The following is a 19531-nucleotide window of genomic DNA, read 5'->3' on the forward strand; positions in this document are numbered from 1 at the left end:
TCTTTGGGGACATTTGAGGGTAGAGATACTGAGCTAGAATTTGCAGCTCTGCGTTCTTTCCCTTAACTTGCCCTTAGCACAAATTTCCAGTAATTCTCACTGCACAAACTCCTGATGCCTGTCATCTAGGAAGGACCATAAATTTATTTCACCATCATATTTCTTAGGAATTATAATTAAGAATTATATAATTCCTAATTCTTAGGAATTATTGTTATTATGATTCCTATTTCTTAAGAATCATACTTACTAGCTGTGTTTAGCTTTCTTAAAAAACTTTGCAGAGTTGGTGTTTGTTCATGTATGCAGTAATGCCCAGAAGAAATACACTCCTTGTTTCCCTTGACAGTCACCAAGACATGTATCCTTCCAGTGCCTGCTGCACGATCCAAGTGGAGCACTGGGGAGAGATAAAATGAAATAGAGATTGCTGTATCAACCACAACTTCTCTCGTGGAAAATGAAATTTTGCAGATATCTGGCTTTATTTCCAGTTGCATGGTTTCCTACCCAAAATTATCCTGTTGCTGGGAGGTTCCTTAGCTAGGTGGCTGAACCTGCCATTAATTACAAGCAGTTGGAGTCTGCTAGTATGCTCACCTGTCTGCCAACAGCAGCTAGTAATATGTGAAGGTGATTCTTTGGTTTGCCTTTCTAAAACATTGACAGGTTAAGGTAAGAATCTGAATAGTTAAAATTTTGATCCCTCTCACACTAGGCTATTTTTGTAGCTGAAACTCACTTTCGTTGTAGCAGTAAATGTCTGTCCTACTCTTAGTGGTACATTCTAATGAAACCAAACTTCTGGAATGGTTTCTTTAAGGTTTTGAAGTGTAATTTCATCTTAAAGAAGCCGTGAGTCTGGGCACACTGATGCTGGGAGACATTACCTTCCTATTTTTCTAAGAGTTTTTGTTGTTTATTGTGGCTTTAAATACAAGTCTTTGAAATCCTCTAAATAATTCTTATTTCACACACAAAAAACCAACAACCAACCAACTGGGAAAAAAAGGAGAATAATTTTGTTCTTAAAAGCATGATAATTTCACTTCATTCTGACAAATCCTTGCTAGAGGATTTGTTATTAGTTTCAGCTTTCATTTATGTATTTTGTGACTATTGGGTGAAATTTACAACACAAAAATTTCAGACATCCATTACTTCTTCTATATTTAGAAGCGAAGTACCAGCCCGTGTTGTTAAGCAGTCTCTACTTATCTCTGTAACCAATCAACAAAATTGAATTTTCAGCATTGTGGTCATTTTAATGAATTACTTCTCAAATGCTGTGAAATATAGTTCCTCAATTAATGTCCTTAAAAGTTAGAAGGATTCTCTGGCTTATCTGTAACATTCTTTGTTTTTTCAAGTAAGATAATACAGCAGTTTAAAACTATTCCAACTATTAAAAACAAAGATTGAGGTGGGATCTAACTTAATGTGTGTGAATTGTCCTGCACAGGAACCTGCCTGTGTTTTCTGTATCATGAACTGGGAAGTGTGGATTCCTAGAAAAACTCCCAAAGGAGATCAAATAGAACTGTTATATTCTCCTGATTTAAATATGAAGATGATATTATTATTATTTTTATTAAGCACATTGCAAAATTTGTTGACACTGCAGAGCTTTAATATAATTTAATTTACTAATTAAATAATTTTATAGGAGTTGCAGTCTAAAAAGATGGGCTTCCAGCTGTCTTACGTTAAGCTAAGTTGTTTAGCAACATATCAAAACATTTCCATGAAAAGATTACTATCTTTTTTTAATTAATCCCATGGGCAGCTTTTGCAAATGTTTTGGTACTACAAATGATTACAGTAAGACATTAAAGCTGATGCAGAGAGCAAAATTCCCCCCATGTATCCTTCTTGCCCTTCAGGTTATGTTTTAATTCCAGCCTGATAGCATGGCTCACAGGGTTCTAGCTCATCTGTTTGGTACTGATCCCTGATGTAGCATTTCACATCATCTTCCTTCCTCGGGAATAAAACCTAACGCTGATTTCCTGAGTGCTGCACAGTCCATGCTTTTCTGTCTGCTAGAAGTGGCCATAGGAGAGCTATAGGAAAGCATTGCTAAAACCACTGTAATACTTTCTTTCAGGAATTACAGCAGAAGTCATAGTTGTAGCCTCATTTGATGAACTGCGCAAACGAGCTCAGGAGGCCAAGGGGAGGATTGTCGTCTACAACCAACCTTTCATCAGTTATGGTGAAACTGTGCAATACAGGTTACAGGGAGCAGTGGAAGCTGCTAAAGTTGGAGCAGTGGCATCCCTCATTAGGTCTATTGCTTCTTTTTCTATTCACAGGTAAGCATTTTTCTCTTTTCTTCCTGCAACTCACATTTCAATGTTAGCTGACATGTCATTTCTGGGCAGGAATTTTTGTTCTCTGTGACTTAAACTGTGCCAGTTATGAGTGGGTGTTTGGTTTTGAAACTATTGGCTTCACAATAGTTCTTTTCCCCTGTGCTTTGTCATTCTTTCAGAATGTTTTCATTTTTTTTTTGTTCTAGATCCAAGTTTTGTATAATATTTGTTTTAAAGAACTTTCTGCATTCTCAAGGCTGCCATAAATATTCTGAGAAGAACCAAAACCAAATGTCTTTGGTGACAACAGCCTGTCAGTGATGATATGAACTGGTCTTTCTGTGTGTTTGACTAGAATGTACGTGTACAGTTTTCAATGTATTGTTAATTTTCCTAGCATAAGGCTGACTTGTACCAGATAAAGGAGTAGTCTGCTTTGAACATAATTATTTAGAACTCTTTAGCAGCAAGGTTTGTAATTCTCACACTGCTTTTTAAGTAAGGTATGTGGAAATAATGAATTTTTCAAAAATGTAAATAGTTTTCAATTTCATAGTACATTATTTGTTTAATACTGTAGTGTTATGTTACTGAAATTATATATCCTTTTTTATCTGGGAGTTTTTTCCAAGTCTGAAAGCTTACACTTAAAATGCTTATCTATTGTGAAAAAGACTAGTTGAGGAGTAGAGAGGAAATGGAGAAGGGTTCAGCCGTATAGTGGAATGCTGACAGATGCACACTGTCCTTTAACACAGTATTTCTAAAATCTTACACTGTTATTGGTGACCTTAATGCCTGCAGTGATCTTTGTGTAGGAGCCTGCTGGCTGTGATGGGAGCTCTGGTCAGGCAGGCCCAGGCAGCAGAGCTGGACTGAGGACTGGATCAGGACAGGTCCATCCACCTGCCCACATCCTGAGCTGCAGCCTGAGCAGGACTGGCAGTGCATGACTGATGCCACACACAAAGCTTGAGTGCTTCAACTGTAGAACTCTGTTAATAAAATCATTTACATAAGAAAATATGAAAGATAACACAGTTTATACAAGAGGTGCTCTATTTCGTAACATTCTTTCTTTGGCTAGTACATGTTTAGAGCAATACAGATCCTTTATTCCTCCCCCTAGTTGCCTTACCCAGAGAGGAGTCATTGGCAGTAGTTAACCTGTCCCTGAATGTGTGCCACAACATAATCTGGACTTGTGTTCTGTTTAGGTAACACCATGGCTTCTTTTTGATCTCTGCTCCTAGGTTTTCTTTCTGAAGAAGTCTGGGCTGATATGTGAAAAGCAGGATATAGCTTTGGATCTTTTTTGAGGCTGGGACTGAGAGGTGACTTGTGGGGACATTTGGAGGCATGCATGAATCCACTTCTTCTGAGAGAGCATGAGTGGTCACAAGTCAGCAATATGAGAAGTGTGCAAGCTTCTCCATTTGTAATGCTTCAGAGAGTCAGAAAAGTCAGTAAAGCCAACTAACTCTATTGGAACACATGCAGAGAACAGCTCTGCAGCCCCTGTAGCTGCTTGGTAGCATTTTTATATGCTTGTCCTGGTTTCAGCTGGGATAGAGTTCATTTTCTTCTTAGCAGCTGATACAGTGCTCTGGTTTGATTCAGCATGAGAATAACACTGATAACACACTGATGTTTTGGTTATTGCTAAGCAGTGCTTACCCTAAGTCAAGGATTTCCAGTGTCTCATGCTCTGTGAATGAGGAGCTGCACAAGAAGTTGGGAGAGAGAACAGCCAGGACAACTGACCTACACTGACCAAAGGGATATTCCATACCATGGGATGTCATGTTTATTATGAAAACCGGGTGGGGGAGGGAGGAGAGGAGCTTGGCTGGAAGGGGCGAACCCCTTCTTTGGAGCAGGCTGGGCATCAGTCAGAGGGTGGTGATCAATTGCATTGTGCATCACTTGTTCTTCTTGGATTTACTTATTTGCTGTTGTTAGGGGTTTTTTTTGGTCATTAAAATGATATTTTTTATTATAATATTTCACTCTGACTTTTTCTGAACTATTTAACTGTTCTTAACAGTCCTCAACCCATGAGTTTTTGTATTTCTTTTTCTGAGCCTTCTTCCCATCACACTCAGGGAAATAATGAGCAAGCAGCTGCATGGTACTTAGTTGCCAGGTGGAGTTGAACCATGAGAATGCTCCACATTCCCCTAAAGAAGTCAAAATTACCTTTTAAAAATGCTTTCTGAAATGTGAAGAACTTGAATTCAGATACTATCCAAACCATTACTAGTGTATTTCTTGGTGTCCTGCAAATGTGATGTTTATAATATATTTTCTAATACTTGGAATTTTCTAATAAAGCTCATAATAATGAACAGATAGTGGAATGTGTTTCAGAAATAGTTTTACAAAAAAAAAAATGGTTTTGAAATAGCCCTAGCTGGTATCGTCAAAGAATATTGCAATGTGTTGATTTTCTGAAAACCAGATGATGATCTGTGTCCTGGCTGAGTTATGGTGCTATGCAGAACTGTTCAATTGAAAGTTACTGTATCTTCTGTTTGCTGCAGTATTTATGGAAGTGAATTTAGTATGGAATGAAAATATTAGAGGTGAGGAACAGAGGTGGAGGCTGAAGGAACTGGCATTACAGCGATTTGAAAATTGAATGGAAGTAGATCCCAAATGCATATTTATTTAGAAGTATTGAATCCTTAATTGACACTGGGAGCAGAGGTGACATTCCCAAAACTAATTTCAAATGTAGATGCTGCCATGAAGCATTTTGTTATAGTGCACTTTCTGTACTCTCTTCATTTACCTTCACTTAGGGTTTGTTTGTTTGTTTGTTTGTTTGTTTGTTTGTTTTAATATGGAATGGACTTGTTAATTATTTCTTCCTATAATACAGAAGGTACTCAGGCCCAGTCCCTCCCTTCAGTTACTCAGTGATGACTAGATCTGTTTCTCTCATTTTTAACAAGTAGGTATTGCTGTAGGCAGGATGGATTTTCTTATCTCTGTGCATTCTCCTGTGTTTTCTTCTAATCATCAGTGGAGTGTCTCCTTGTCTATCCTAGCAGTGTGCTGTGCTGGATGGACTATGTGCTGGATGTGGTGCTTCTTATCTGTCAGTGTCTGGGGCACTCTTTGTTCGAGTCACTTGCCTTTTTAATTGACTGGTGGAAAATACTGCCTTGCTGCAGGGAGTAGTGTGTTAGAAGGGTGAGAGATTAAAGATAAAAAGATAATAAAAGGTTTCTAAATATTGTGAAAGTAAGTCGTGCATTCTTGCAATTTGTATGCTGCTGCATTGTTAACCACAGCCTTTACTTCTTTGGCCTGTGTTTACATGTTCACTGATAATAAAAATAAGTGATAATGGGATTGTGGAGTTTTCCAAAATATACTGGAAACATCTTAGAAGAAAGCATCCTTCTCACACTTCTACTATCCCAGTTTCAGGTAAATGAAAGGTGTAATTTTACAATTTTTCCGAAACTATATCGAGTTTGGTAGATGGGGGTTTTTGTTTCATTTCTTTGCTTGATTGTTTTCTTGTTTTTCAAATTTTTCAACCCCTTTTCAACTTATTGTTATTATTGCTTATTGTTATTTAGTTACTCAATTTGCTGGAGCAATGTAAGCCAACTTTGTGGTGTGATTTCTAGGTGAACTTGCAATATGAGTACTATTTATAGGTCAAAACTAGGTACTGCCATTAACATCCTAGACTTATTAGGGCTCATTATTAAAGCTTACTTACAAAGTGGAATTGGTGAAATCCCAACATGAATTAAATCACTGTTCTTTTACTGGTAACTTGATGGCTGTTCCTTGTCCCAGAAATGGCAAGTGGCTGCCAGTTTGTCAGGGCAAAAAGTGTGAAGGGAATCTTTGATGCGAGGACAGTTTATTTTTCTTTGAGATGTGGTAGTATAACTGTGGAGCAATGAGACACCTGAGGACTCAAGCATCCTAGTTCTTAATAAGGGCAGGAAGGGATGAGTGTCATTATACTCAAGAAAACTTATTGATGTGTTTGTACAAGGATTCATGACACTCACCAGTGACAAGTATTTGCTGTTGAGTTTCAAGGAGTTGATTCATTCATTTTGAACAGCATTGCTAAGCGAATAGGAAATAAAATTAGCAAGCACGTCTTCCTTGACCTATGAAGAGGTGGCAGTGGTTACATGGTATTGCAACGTTACCATGTGCCACAGTTGTGTCTCGTGGCACTGTCTGCCTCTTGTGTTAAATGATTCTCTTGAGTTTTTTATTTCTCTTCTCTTTATTGGTATGTAGGAGTGGGGGTTTTTTATGTAGGAGAAAGGTAACTGTAATTAATAGGTAATTGGTGCAAGGGACGCTCTCCACTAGACCAAGCTGCCCAAAGCCACATCTCACCTGGCCTTGAGCACTGCCAGGCATGGGGCATCCACAACTTCTCTGGGCAACCTCTTTCAGTGCCTCAGCACCATCACAGTGAAGGATTTGTTCCTAACATCTAAACCTATTCTTTTGAAGTTTTTTGCAGAAAAGCCATGCTGTGAAATGCCAGTGTCCATAAAGGAGACAGAGGAATCCTGCAACTTTATTCTAATAAAGGGAGAGAGTCAATTAGGCTATTCCCCCATGGGGTCTCTCTGGAGGTTTTAGAGGATGCAGCCTCCTTTTATCCTAAACTCCCGACCACATCTTGCCCTCTTCCTTTCCATGCTGATGAAGGTACAGCCTTCCCAAACAACTGCCTACCACACATTCCCCCCAAAAGATGTATTGTCATTTTCCCCTAGAGTTTGGAAGGATGTCTGGATTTTGCAGATCCATCAGAAGTTCAGACTGTCTGGGCTCTGCAGTAGATTTGTGTGGACTCATTTCTCCTATTACCCTAAAGTTGTGTGGGTTCTGTAACAAACTTAGTGGCTTGATTTTTGTAGATTTTCGAAGACATTAACAGCCATTTGCCCTAAATATTGCCACAGCCATTCTGGTTGGTTCTTTCAGACCTAGTCGTTCCTGAAGACATTAACATCCTTTTCTGCTATCGTTAGGGAAGACTCCCATCCATTGACTCCCATCCCTCCCTCTTTTGTGAAGACATTAACACATTTTTTCTCTCAGTTTGAAGCCATTCCCCCTTGTCCTATCTTTACAGACCCTTGTAAAAAGTTTCTCTCCATCTCTCCATCTTTTTTGTAGGCTCCTTTTGCCAGTAACAATTTTTCTGAAGCACTGACAATTTGGTGGTGAAATATTTAAACATGGGTATTAGGAGTTAAGAGTAACAGAACTATTTTTAATGAACCTTCTCAAATAACATGTATTATTGTAGTAATTCAGCAGTATCTATAATATTTGACCTTTTGTGGAAATCTGGGTACTTACTCTTTTTTTTCTGCTTTAATAACTTCACTGTGCTTAGATTAATGATACATGCCCTTACTGTAGTTTAAAACAAACTGATGGGTGTTCTCAGTTCATAATGGATGTTTTTTTACAGTGAAAATACTCAGTTTACAAGGTATAGTTGAAGTTGAGCAATAATCTGAATGACCAGTCCCATGCTACAACAGGCAGTGTTGCTGAAGAAATGGTGATGACAAAATTATTTTCTGCAAACATAGGCTTGTTTTTTCACAGCAGTTGTTCTGTTCATTAAATAATCAAAGTGAAAGAAGATAGGGAAAGTGAAGTGTTTAACTGTAAGGCTCCTGAAATTGTATGACTGTAATAAGCTATCCATAAGTCTAGCTGTACATTTTGTAAATAAAAAGGTGTCCTTTAGCTATTGGCCCATCCAGTATTTATTCTGCAGTGAATGTACTCTTATGAATCTAAAACTTTCAGTAAATTCTTCTGTTCTTCAAGAACCACAGATTAGATAATGTCATAACATTGTATCTTGTAATGATAACTCCTTTAAGGGCTCAAGAAAGAAGGAAAATTGAGTGCTTTTCTGAGAACTCAAAAAGGAATTTCCCAAGAATCCTCAGGATAAATGCCAAGAGCCCTATTATTATGGTTTTTTAGATGCTGCCGAGCAATCTCTCCAAAATGCAAGAAATTCAACAGGGAACATATTACAAGGCCAGAATAGACCAAGTAGTAATTTGGCACAATCTAGAGATTCTTAACACGGACACATATTTGGTCAAGTTCTCTTCTTTTTGGACTAAATTATCCGCATCTTATACTTACCTGAAGTGTTTTCCTTCACTTTTTCTTTCTTTCTTCAGTCTACAGGTGGCCAGGACACACCACCAGCTTGTGAAGCTCCAGTAACTCTAATCAAAAACTTTGTCTGCATGAAAGCTGAAGTCATTAATGGCATGGTGCAACTCAAGATTTATGACTGAGGTTGCATTGATGATCCATATCATTACATATGGCACAAGGCTAGTACATCATCTCATGGGATATATGTGAATTTGAAAACTATTTCTTTTCCATTGCATTTCCATTATCTTAATTTCCCCTTTCTGTCATCTCATTTCATTTATTTTCTCCTATCATGAATAGGCATGGATACCTTTTTGTATATAAATTGTTTTCCATTGTATTCCTTATGGCTTGTTGGGAGGTCATGCCCTTCTCAATCTTGCTGACCATGTGTGTACATTAGTGGCATTTTTTAGCTCTCAGGTGCTTTGACAGAGACTTTTTACCACATCACGTCTTCCAGTTCTTGGTCTGCTGCCGTTGGTTCCAGACATGCGAATTGCTTGCTGAGGAGATCATCTTCCTTCCCCTAAAACTCCATGTCCAAGAAAAGTAAGGACTTATTCACATCAGTAGTGACTGATTTGGCTTCCTCCTCTTGCCCTGCATATTTTATGAATTCTGGGTTGATACAGTTATTTTACTAGTATTTATTTTGCTTTTTGGTTGGCTTTTGTTTGGTGGGTTGGTTTAGTTGTTTGGTTTTGGTCTTGTTTTAATGCATCTGACCCTTAAAATGAATGTTCTGTCTTTGAAAGTGTATCTTCCTGTTGTGTCCTGAGACCTGAAGGCTCCTTTCCCTCCTGTTCTGCCCTTCCTTCCACTATGAATAGCAGTATACCCAATGTTTTACTGCCATCTGAGGAATCTTTCTTGCGACCCGTTCTGCTGTCCATAGAGGGGAAGCAGTGGCATGCTGAGTAGGGAGCATCTTCCCATTCTCCAAGCTTGGGGAATTCACAAAGCCTGCACAAAGGGCAGCAGGAAGCCGTGTGGTGATTGTAGAGAAGCAACAGTAGTGTAGCATGACTGAAGAAATCAGGAAGTGCCACTGATTATTTGTGATCACTTTTCACTTGCTGCAAGCAATTTCACTTACAGCAAACTTTTCGCTTATTGCAAGCAATATCATGTGGCAATGGGATATAGCAGTATTGTCTCCTGTTCTACTAAGGGGGCAGGAAGGAAGGATAAAACCCTTATTTGGGGTCTAACAAGGGATCTAATAAGGGGGTCTAATAAGAGCAGCCCATGTTTTATAAGTGTCTGGGAATCTCGTGGAAAGATTCTAGTTATGTTTTGTAGCTCTGTGCATGTTGTCTTGCTGCCCTTAGAGATATGAATTTGTGGTGTGCTATGGAAGTTGCTCTGCATTCCCTCTAGGATGCCTGTAAATTTTGTTGACTGACAATTTGTTAATTTTTACTTTGCTTCCTATGTTCCCTTCAGACCAACATGCCAGACTGCATTCTGTAGTGCTGCCTTTGTGCTCACTTTTGGGCAAAGCCTGGCTGCCAAAAAGAGACTTAGAAGAAGCCGTTAGAAGAAACAGAGCCTATGTTTTAGGAGATTATTGTGTTATGCAATGGGTTCTTGCTAATTGCACAGCAATTAGGAATCTAATTTCAGGTAACTTCATAATAGTGAGAAATCTGTAGATGTTTATTCAGTCCCAATCTCTCTTTGGCTTTTACCAAACTTTTTCCTCTTTTTTGCTTTGTACTGCATTACTGGGTTTTGGTTGTTTTGTGTTTCCAGTAGACGGGGCCTGATGTGCCACCTGCAATCTCTGTGTAATTTCATACACCTGCCATATTTGTTTTCTTACAAAGTCACTGAAATGGTGATGAGACTGATGAGAGCTTTCTCTGCCTCCTCCTAATTTTGACTCCTCCTGTTCAGGAATTGTAAAGAGTTTCATCCATTTAGTCATACAAGCAGTATCCTGTAACTTGGTAGAGGTAAGGGCTAGTAAAATCTCTTTTGATAGACTCTGTTCTCTAGAAAGATGCTCTGAGGATAACAGCTCTATTGAAATCCTGGCTGCCTCACCAATAACTTTCCAAGGCAATGTAGTATTTCCAAAGCAATGTAGTATTCCATTGGTTTTTTTCCTTGTCTTCTAGACTTTCCTAACATTAATGAGTCATACATTAATTGGGGGCTGGATGGCCACCCATATCCCAGTTAACTCTGGTCTTGTTTGAGTACCATGAGCACCCACTGATTAGGTTTGGTAGTATTCTGAAGTTATAAAGTTTTATTCCACCTTTGCATTACTGGTTCAGGTATACAAAGGTGTTCAGTGTATAAAACTTCCAAGTTTTGGCTTTCAGGTACTGGGCTATAAGGAGTTACAGCTGTGCTTGTTGTGGGTTGAGCACCAGGATCTTCAGCAATTTTCCATGATTTCCTGTTTCTCCCTAATCAGCTCTATCTTTCTTCAGTGCTGCCAGCCTCTTCTGAGTCTGTATGAGTTGTGGTGCCTATGAAAACCTGTTAGTAAGTTCAGAACCCTCTGACATGATTATAATGTCTTGACCTATCAACTTCAGGTTTATTTTAAAGTCCTCACAATATTCGGTTTTCTTGATTACACCAACAAGTGTCTCACTAGTCTGTGGTGACCATATTTATGGAGGATTGAGGGAAAACCTGACAACACAAAGGCAGATAATGATCACAGAGAGGTATCCAGCTAATACAGTGCCAGTGAATGTGTTCCTCAATCTGTGTATTTCTTTTCAGCTGCTGATAAGATCTGAGAAGTATGTGGACTGTTATTTTGTTTCCCTGTAATTTTCTGTGTTTCTTCTGCAAAAGTGCAGTAACTGTGGACTTTATTGGGAGTGTTCATATCCAGAGCACATGAGCATTTGGCCCTGGACGACTGGAAAAGATTAAATAGTCCCAGAATGTTTGTGCCAGAATGTTACAGAATTTGGGTGTTTGGGGTGTCCTGGCCTAATATTCTCTTTAATTTAAAAAACAAAACAAAACAAAACAAACAAAAAAAACAAACCAAATTTTAGTCCAGACAATGCTGAAACAGCTTGTATAGAGGTCTATTATATAGATTCACTTGCCTATCCTATTTTATTTTTTCATGTCTTTTTCCATTATTTTCATGGGTTTACAGTTTCTATTTCCCACTGAGTATTGTTTCTACTTCCTATATTACTCAAGATACATTTTCTGAATATGTTTGGCATTATTCTTAGTTTAATTATGTTACTAAAATATATCTACATGTTGCAAAACCATTTCAGATTATATATATTAAAGTTTTATTTAGGAAACATGTTGTATCTGCTCTAAAGCTCCTGAAGTACTCCTCTGCTCTTTTTGAGGTTTACTGCTGATTTCCAAAAGTGAGCAGAGGTTTTTGCAGGGTCTTTGGCTGTATTTATATGCATGTATACAACATAAAATTTTATTTTGATATATAGCTTTTTACTTATGTAAACAAACAAGTAACCAAATATAGGTGCCAATTTTAAAATATATTTGATTGCTAGTCAACTGTTAACACAGTTAATCTCTCTGGTCAACACCCCAGGCATGCAGAGGATTTGGAAAAGCTAATTCCTCATTTTGTTTTGCCTTATTTGCTTAAACATGTGATCAAATGTGTATGGTTTATTCCAACATACTGTGATTTCTCTTTACATGAATGCTTACACTGTTTTCCAGAGGGCAGGTGGTCTTTTCTTTCTGCTGTTTCTTCCACATCCCACAATCTTACTTGTGGCTTGTCCATATGGTAGGGTATTTCTATGTTCTTTTATTAGATACTGTCTTCTTATAGGATGGTCTCACCCTGCTGTTATCTTTACATACATTTAAGTATGATTAGTTAGACCTATTTGTGTGATGAAACCCCTTGTTTATGGCACACAAATTTTGACTTAAGTTTTTAGGAGGTCAGAGCCAATTGTTCCACATCTGTCCTTTAGAATTATTTTCTAGATGTAGGCTGGTGTTAATGGCCAACAGTAATAGTGGGTTCTTCCCTGTAGAAGCAATGTCTTGTGCCTCAGAAGTGTAACCATTTCAATTACTTTAATCCTTTTCTCCTGGTTTGTTTTCCCCCTCAAATCCAATCAGTCACCCGCGTTTCTCTTGTTGTGTCCATCTTGTTGCATCAAATACTAATGCTTTTGTATTGCCTCCAGGGTACAGCTAAATGGTGAAAATCCTTCTCCATCTGGTTTATTAAATGAGAGGTGCCAGCTCCTGTCTCTGCTCTGCCAGTGATGCCAGCTTTGATTACTTGCCTGTTGTCCACTCCTTCAGGCATCTTATGCTTTCTTTCTTTTTGTTTCTATATTTAGGATGATGGTACAAACCTAAAACTGTAACTTTATTATCTTCCAACTTTGCTTTTTAAATCTGACTTTTGTTTGGTATTTATAGATTGTTTTCTTTAGCTGGTTAGATGAGTAATCTGTGACTTCTACTTAACTGTTTCACCTTGCCTTTCTTTCCTGGTCACTATCCATAGTACTTCTGCCTTGGCTGTCTAATGTGAATACTGCAAATACCCTGTGAAACAGAGAGGGGCTGTCTTTTATCTGCTTCTGTTTATTATTATTATTATTATTATTATTATTATTATTAAGCAGGATTAAGCTTTGACTGCACTTCATGGCTTTTTCATCCATTGTGAATGTAAAATAAGAACTTTTCTTCTAAGAATAAAGAAAAGAAAGGAACCACATAATTTCTGACATATTTCTATTTGGATTTCTTCACATTAATTTGCTTGTGACTGTGAAGCACACAAAAACACCTCAACAAGAAATATTGAAACTATGTACTATTTAGCTCTGAAAAATACAGATTGATTCTAGACATTTGTGCATTGAAGAACAAAAGGATACTTTTGTCAGACAAGGGAGAGTAATCAAGTGAATCAATTAAACCCAGGGGTTCTGAAGTTCCATTCATCACTCTGCCTTGTGGCCCAGTGGTATCTTGAGCAGGTCTCAGTATTATCTCTCTTTCTCTGTTTATAAGCAATATTAATATTTCTTGAATATTAATTTAGGATAGCATTTGCACATTGTTTACTGTAAAGAGGAAAACATTAAAAGTCAGCTCTTCTAAACTGTGTTTAAGTAGTCAGTAGTAGATTCTGCAACAATTTGCATGTGCCAAAACCAAGTAACTGTTGTATTACCACGTAACAGTGGGTGACTGCTGCTGATAAATAATCCATTATATAACCATGGGGGTTTTTATTAGGTTGATTGTTGAATTCTGCTAGATTGAGACTCAGATCTGTGGGAAGGCTCTGGCAGGAGGTGAATAACAGAGAATACAGTTCATTACGTAAGGAAATCGTATTTTCAAATCTGAACATTTAAAAGTAATTTTTTGACTGTAATTCAAAGGATTTGAATTCAATTCAGTATTAACTCACTGTGAGAGAATTAAACCCACTGAAAAGAGCACAAAAGAGTTGAAATTTCAAAAAAGTAAAAGGCTTTTTCTTAGTAACATTTTTATATCATCAATAACGACATGAACTTTAGAAATCAGGTTTTGGGATTCAAATGTGATTTTGCCAAAAATCTGAGTTTTGGAAAGAGTGAATTCCCAGGAGAGATGTAAGGAGGTTTTAGTTGTTCTGTAATCTCTGTATTGCCTGCAACTCTTCAGGAAGCAGTTTGTGGTCCTTCTTTGAGGACAGTTTGTGTCTCCCTCCAAGTATCTCTATGTGCAGTCTCTATAGAAAGAAAGAAAAACTTTCAGGGCTCCCAGTCTGGGGTTTTGAGAAGGTTGCAGTTGCTGTTGGGGGGACACTGGAATGCCAGAAATTATGTGAAGGGACCAGGCAACTTGAGTACATGCTCTGTATCTCCATAAGGGGCATTAGAGGCCTGTACGTTTGTGCTCAAGCTCAAAGCTCTGGAGAAGGGACCCAGCACTGTCCACGTGCAGCCAGAGTCCTGGGCAGTCGAGTTCATCTGAGGGACCATCCAAGGCTGCAGCTCCACAAAACCATGGGGATTTCCCCCTCCCCCTCTTCTTTTACTTAGTCTATAATGCTGACACTGTAGGAGAACAGAAGTGGTGTGCTGCAGTGTCTGAGAGAATGCTACCATTTCAGTCTTGCCAGAAATGCAACGTGAATAGACAGACCCATGAGAAAACTTTAGCAGAGCTACTTGGAATAACAAGTGCAGCTGCAGCTGATGTTTTTAGAAATGTAACTGTTTTTCAGTGTCTAAAATTAGGTTTCAGTCATGCAAATCTTTGTACTTCTGAGTGACAATCAGTGATAGATTCCTTTAACTCTTCTCCCATAGAGTGGTATTTTTTATTCCTTCACTATTTTGATTTTACTTAATGGACTGGCTTAACAATTAGTGAAAGGATGCCAGAATCCAGGCAATTGCAATAAGATGACAAGGAATTGGAGAACACCATTGGAAAGCATTAGACTTGTAGGTGATGTTTGTCTGTGGAAGTTTCCTGAGAAAGAAAAGGAGAATTCCATTCAGTCCCCTAGGATCTCCCGCAAAAGGTATCTGAAGCTTTTAGTTTTGTTTAGTTTTAGTCCAAATATGTTTGGAGCAGAAATTTTAACCACAAATGCACTGTTATTTCCACCTCCACATGAATTTTTCAGGCTGTTACAAAAGTTAACAGGGTGCAGAACTTGTGAGCTGGACAGTCCAACTGTCATGGTTTCATAAGGATGGTCCTAGACAGGTCTATTTCCCCCAAATGTTTGACAAATCAGGAACTTCCAAGGAGAAGTTGTTTTAGCAGCATTTTTGCAGCAAAAGGTGCTACCCTGTGATTTGCAATGTATCCTGGGTCACATCAGCCATCAAGTATTCATTGCAGGTGAAGAGTTCTGTGGTTAGATCAGGGATCAAGCACTGTCCCTTTAAAACAGGAGTTTTTTTAATTTTGGTCTTAACCAATATTAATATTGCTTACTATTAATAGTATGGACTACGTCACAAGATTCACCTGCAGGCCAATGAAACTTATCTTCATGAAATTATTAAAAGCTCACTTTGAGAGCTGGGTGTACAAAGGCTTTGCAAACTGCAAGTGATCTTTGGGCTGCACTTACAGAACAATTGTTTTAAACTATTTGATAAATAGTTATGAATTGCAATATTTGGGTTTGTTCTGTAGAATTCAGTACCTGTTTATGTCTATAAAGTTAGATTTGTTTAAAGTTAGATTTGAAACAAGTACAATTTCCAGTGAATAATTTAACTCCACTACACTTACACAGAAGTGCAGTATGGAGTATTTTAGAGGAAGAAATTTTAGCTTGACAGCTGCAAGGTAATTCAGCCAGTGTATATTAGCTTGTGAAACACAGTTCTGCTTCTAAAAATTATATTATGCACTTCTTTCTATGTAGGTATAGTTTTTTTTTCAAGATTTCCTATTTATATTATTCATGAATATAAATACACTAAGACATGTATGGTCTCAGAGTTCACAATCACTGACAATCAGGAAGCTAATTTTCTTGCACAGTGTGCCTTGTGGGGTGGGGGAATAATAACTACTTAATACCTGAACATTGGGAAGAAAATTCCCACTTTTTATTCTGTTACTGTCCTTTCAGTGTTGCACTAAGTGATTTTCAATGTTTTCCTGTACTGAGCCCTATGGCTGTGGGGTGCACGCGGGCTGGGTGCAGGTGCCTTGCTGCTTGCCTCTCCTCAGGGAGGCTGCCTGAGCACGAGAGAGACGCCGGACACATGGGTGAGGAGGAAGTGGAGAAGCCTGTGGTCCTCTGTGGCAATCTTCTTCTCCTAGAGCTACCACAGTGGACTTGGAGAGCTCTGGCATTCTCACAGCTGTCACTTTTCAGGTAGTCTGGAATCTCATCATGTCCCTAAACCTGTGTCACCTTAACAGTTCATCTGATCTGACTGGCTATGTGCCTGAATCTCTTGGTTCTGGTCCAAAACCCTTTGTGTATTTTAATTTATGTACAGGCTGTAAAAGTGATGATCATTATTGTACAAGCCTCCAGCCTGCTACCTTTTTTACAACATTTTCCTGAGCAACATGGAAATGTTGCTCAACTAATGAAAACGAGAGAAAATTATATTGTTCCAGATAGTCTCTCTTCCAGCACAGACTCTCATAGGCACTCTTTATTAGATATTAAAGAAACCCATAAATTGCAAAAGTGGAATTCTTTCCCATTCAGAAGATAATGAAGGAATTGCTGTATCTCTAGGATTAAATGGGAAAAGGAAAAACTATTAAACATTGTGCAAAACAAAATGACTATATAGTGTATGTTGCAGAGCACAACAAGCTTCATAGCAAAAAAAACCAAAAAAACAGTGAGGAAGTGTTGCATTTTGTCAGCAATTTCTCTTTTCCTTCTGAGGAAGAAAAATTACTTCAATTCTCAGTCTGAGCTACTTTCTCAGAAAACCCCTATATTAATTTCCTTATGAAAACTGGTGTGTGCCAGGTGTTCTTCCTGCATACTCCCAAAGAAACCTGCAGCACGCCAAGACCTCCAAAACTTATTCATTCTCTCAACCATGGTTTGTACTGAATTTTTTTTTTTTTTAAGCCTGACACTCCTCATTTCCCAGACACAGCTAATTGCCAGGAAAGGAGCTGTTAAGAGGAAACACATACCTATTGGGACAACTTTTATATCATCTGATGTAGATTATGAAGCTTTTGGAAGAATCTGCCACCATCATCAAAAAATACAGGTGGGGAAAGAACACTCACACTTGGCATGACATTTTGTGGGGCTGCTCAATATTTACTTGTAGTTCACTGGAATTAAAATACTCTAATGAACTTTTAAAATACACTCTGTTCCTAAAAAGAACTTTTCTGCTTACAGTGTTCAGGTTCAAAGATAAAAAAATTCAGGGTGTCTGTAAGTTTGAAGTGACAGGCAAGACTTGCCTGAATTTTGGAAATAAAAATATACCATTTATTGGAGAACGAGTTCACCAAGTAAGTGTAATACACTATTAGGTAACGTTTTCTTATCCCTTAGGCATTTATACTGCATTTTACATTGCATAAGTGGAGCTGTATAATGTGTGAGCTAGATAACAGGCAAATGTAATGAACAGGTGTAGTTAAAGCAATTCCCTTTAAGTGACACTACTAAAATTTCTCAGTTGAGAGAAAAAAATAAGTGGTACCACCTCTGTGTTATTTTTACTATTTTTTATTATTAAAACATATTTTTATTCTGTGTTTTTTATTTGAGTGATAAAAGTATTGGATTGTTTAACAGAACATCAAAAAGATGTTTAGTATTCTATAGTAATTAGAAGTGTGGGAGTGAAAAAAGCATTTATGTAGTGAAGATTTTTCAGAGTTTCAGTTTTCCTCAGAAAATATTGTGTCTCACCAGGACAAGTGTCTTGCAGTGGCTTTTTTTTGCTCATTCCCTAAAATTGAATCCAGCCTGTCCCTTCACTTTCTTTTCATATCCAGTTAGGTTTTAAAGTCTTCTCCCCTGTTGTCCCACTCCCTTCTGTTGAGGTTAATGGAAGTGTTTCAGTGAAAAGCTTTTACTCACAAACAGAAAAGATAACTATTTTCTTCTATTTTACTTTTGGGATTTAATTCCATTCTATCTGAGATAATAATAACTATGTTATTCTACTGTTGATTTTTTATTTTTAAAAGTTCTCCTCTTTAGTCCATCCACATAGTTGCCTTTTGTACTAAGATGTTTTGTCTCCTGCTGCCTTGAGAAACATTTACCCTCTGTCACTGCCATTTCTATCTTATGGTTTTTTCCTTGACTACCTTTGTATTCCTGTTGATACTCGTCTTATTTTTTACACCTTAAAAGTGTATCTCCATGAGGCTTTGTTTGCATTGCCACAGCTTGTTGAAGGGAGATGTTCCTAAATGCATATGAGTTTAAGATTGGTTTGGTTTTTATGGAGGACAGTGTCCAAAGAACATACTGCTCTGAATGGTGGGCTGCTCAGAGAAGGAAGGAAAGAAGAAAAGCACCATCCATATCCTGTTCTGTGAATCTGAGACTTTCTTCTGTCTCCTTTCAGACCTTGCTCCCCTCTGTTTCCCTCAGGGGTCATCTGATTAAAAGGGAGAAGTTTTATGGTGGTAAGACAAATATCCTCTATCCCTACCCTTTTCCTTCAGGTGAGTGTTGGCTGCATGTTACCCTTTCCCATGCCCATCCTTTGAAAGGAGGAGGGAGCTCCCTGTGCTGCCCCATGATGTGTTCAGTTCAGCGCCAGGGCTGACTCGTGTTTCTGGTGTGTATGGATATGCCTGTGTTGACCCTCTCTGCTACTCCCTTTCTCTAATGAATCAGAGACTTGGAAGGACTGGAAGGTACCCTGAAAGCTCTCATGCCTCTTCACACCTATTTGTGCTTGATAATTTTGATATAAGAGGTAATTATAATAATGAAAAACATCATTAAATGGAGACGGTATGGAAAGCAGGTCAGTATTCTTGCTCTTAGTTTGCTTTTGTATTGCTAGCCTTGTGATGCTTCTTTGTCTGATTTGCTACTTTCCAAATTAAGAAAACGAGGGGGGGTTGTTGTTTTGAGTTTTGATTTCTTTTTTGTTTGTTTGTTTGGATTTATTTATATCCTTCCTGTAGGTGTAAAATATAACATCTGTTCTCAGTGAGGATGTTTTGAATTTGTTCTCTGTGCACATTGGTCCTTGGTGGTTGAGGAGGTCATTAAAGATATAAATAAGACTTGTTCTCAAGGCTGAGAAGCTAGGAATTCAACAAAAAAAGTCACAAACAAAGCCTATGAAGCCAGAATCCTTACAGCTGCTGGCAGTTTGGGTTGCCAGTGGTGTTCACTCCAGGAGCCTGTTCCTAATGTACCTATTGTGACACACAGCAGGCAGCTGCTTTCTCACAGGGATGTAAACACAGAAGGACAGAGCTTGGTGATTTGTACTGAGCAGAAGGAGGCCAAACAGGTGTATGACTTAAATAGTTCCCTCAAGATTTCAGCTGCTGGAGAGTCATCTTCATGTCTGTAA

At 38.2% G+C, this 19531-nt stretch overlaps 1 protein-coding gene across 1 annotated transcript in view; it reads left to right on the forward strand.

Moving 5' to 3' along the window:
* Nucleotides 1-19531, forward strand: part of CPQ (carboxypeptidase Q) — a 146707-nt gene that overhangs the window by 28035 nt on the left and 99141 nt on the right. Inside the window, exon 3 of the mRNA XM_054292136.1 lies at nucleotides 2108-2315. Within this exon, the coding sequence (XP_054148111.1) occupies nucleotides 2108-2315 (208 nt within the window). The remainder of the gene's footprint in view (nucleotides 1-2107; nucleotides 2316-19531) is intronic.

The sequence above is a fragment of the Melozone crissalis genome, unplaced genomic scaffold, assembly GCF_028551555.1.
Source record: "Melozone crissalis strain CALT ecotype California unplaced genomic scaffold, PUWL_Pcris_2 ptg000002l_1, whole genome shotgun sequence".
NCBI classification, from domain to species: domain Eukaryota; kingdom Metazoa; phylum Chordata; class Aves; order Passeriformes; family Passerellidae; genus Melozone; species Melozone crissalis.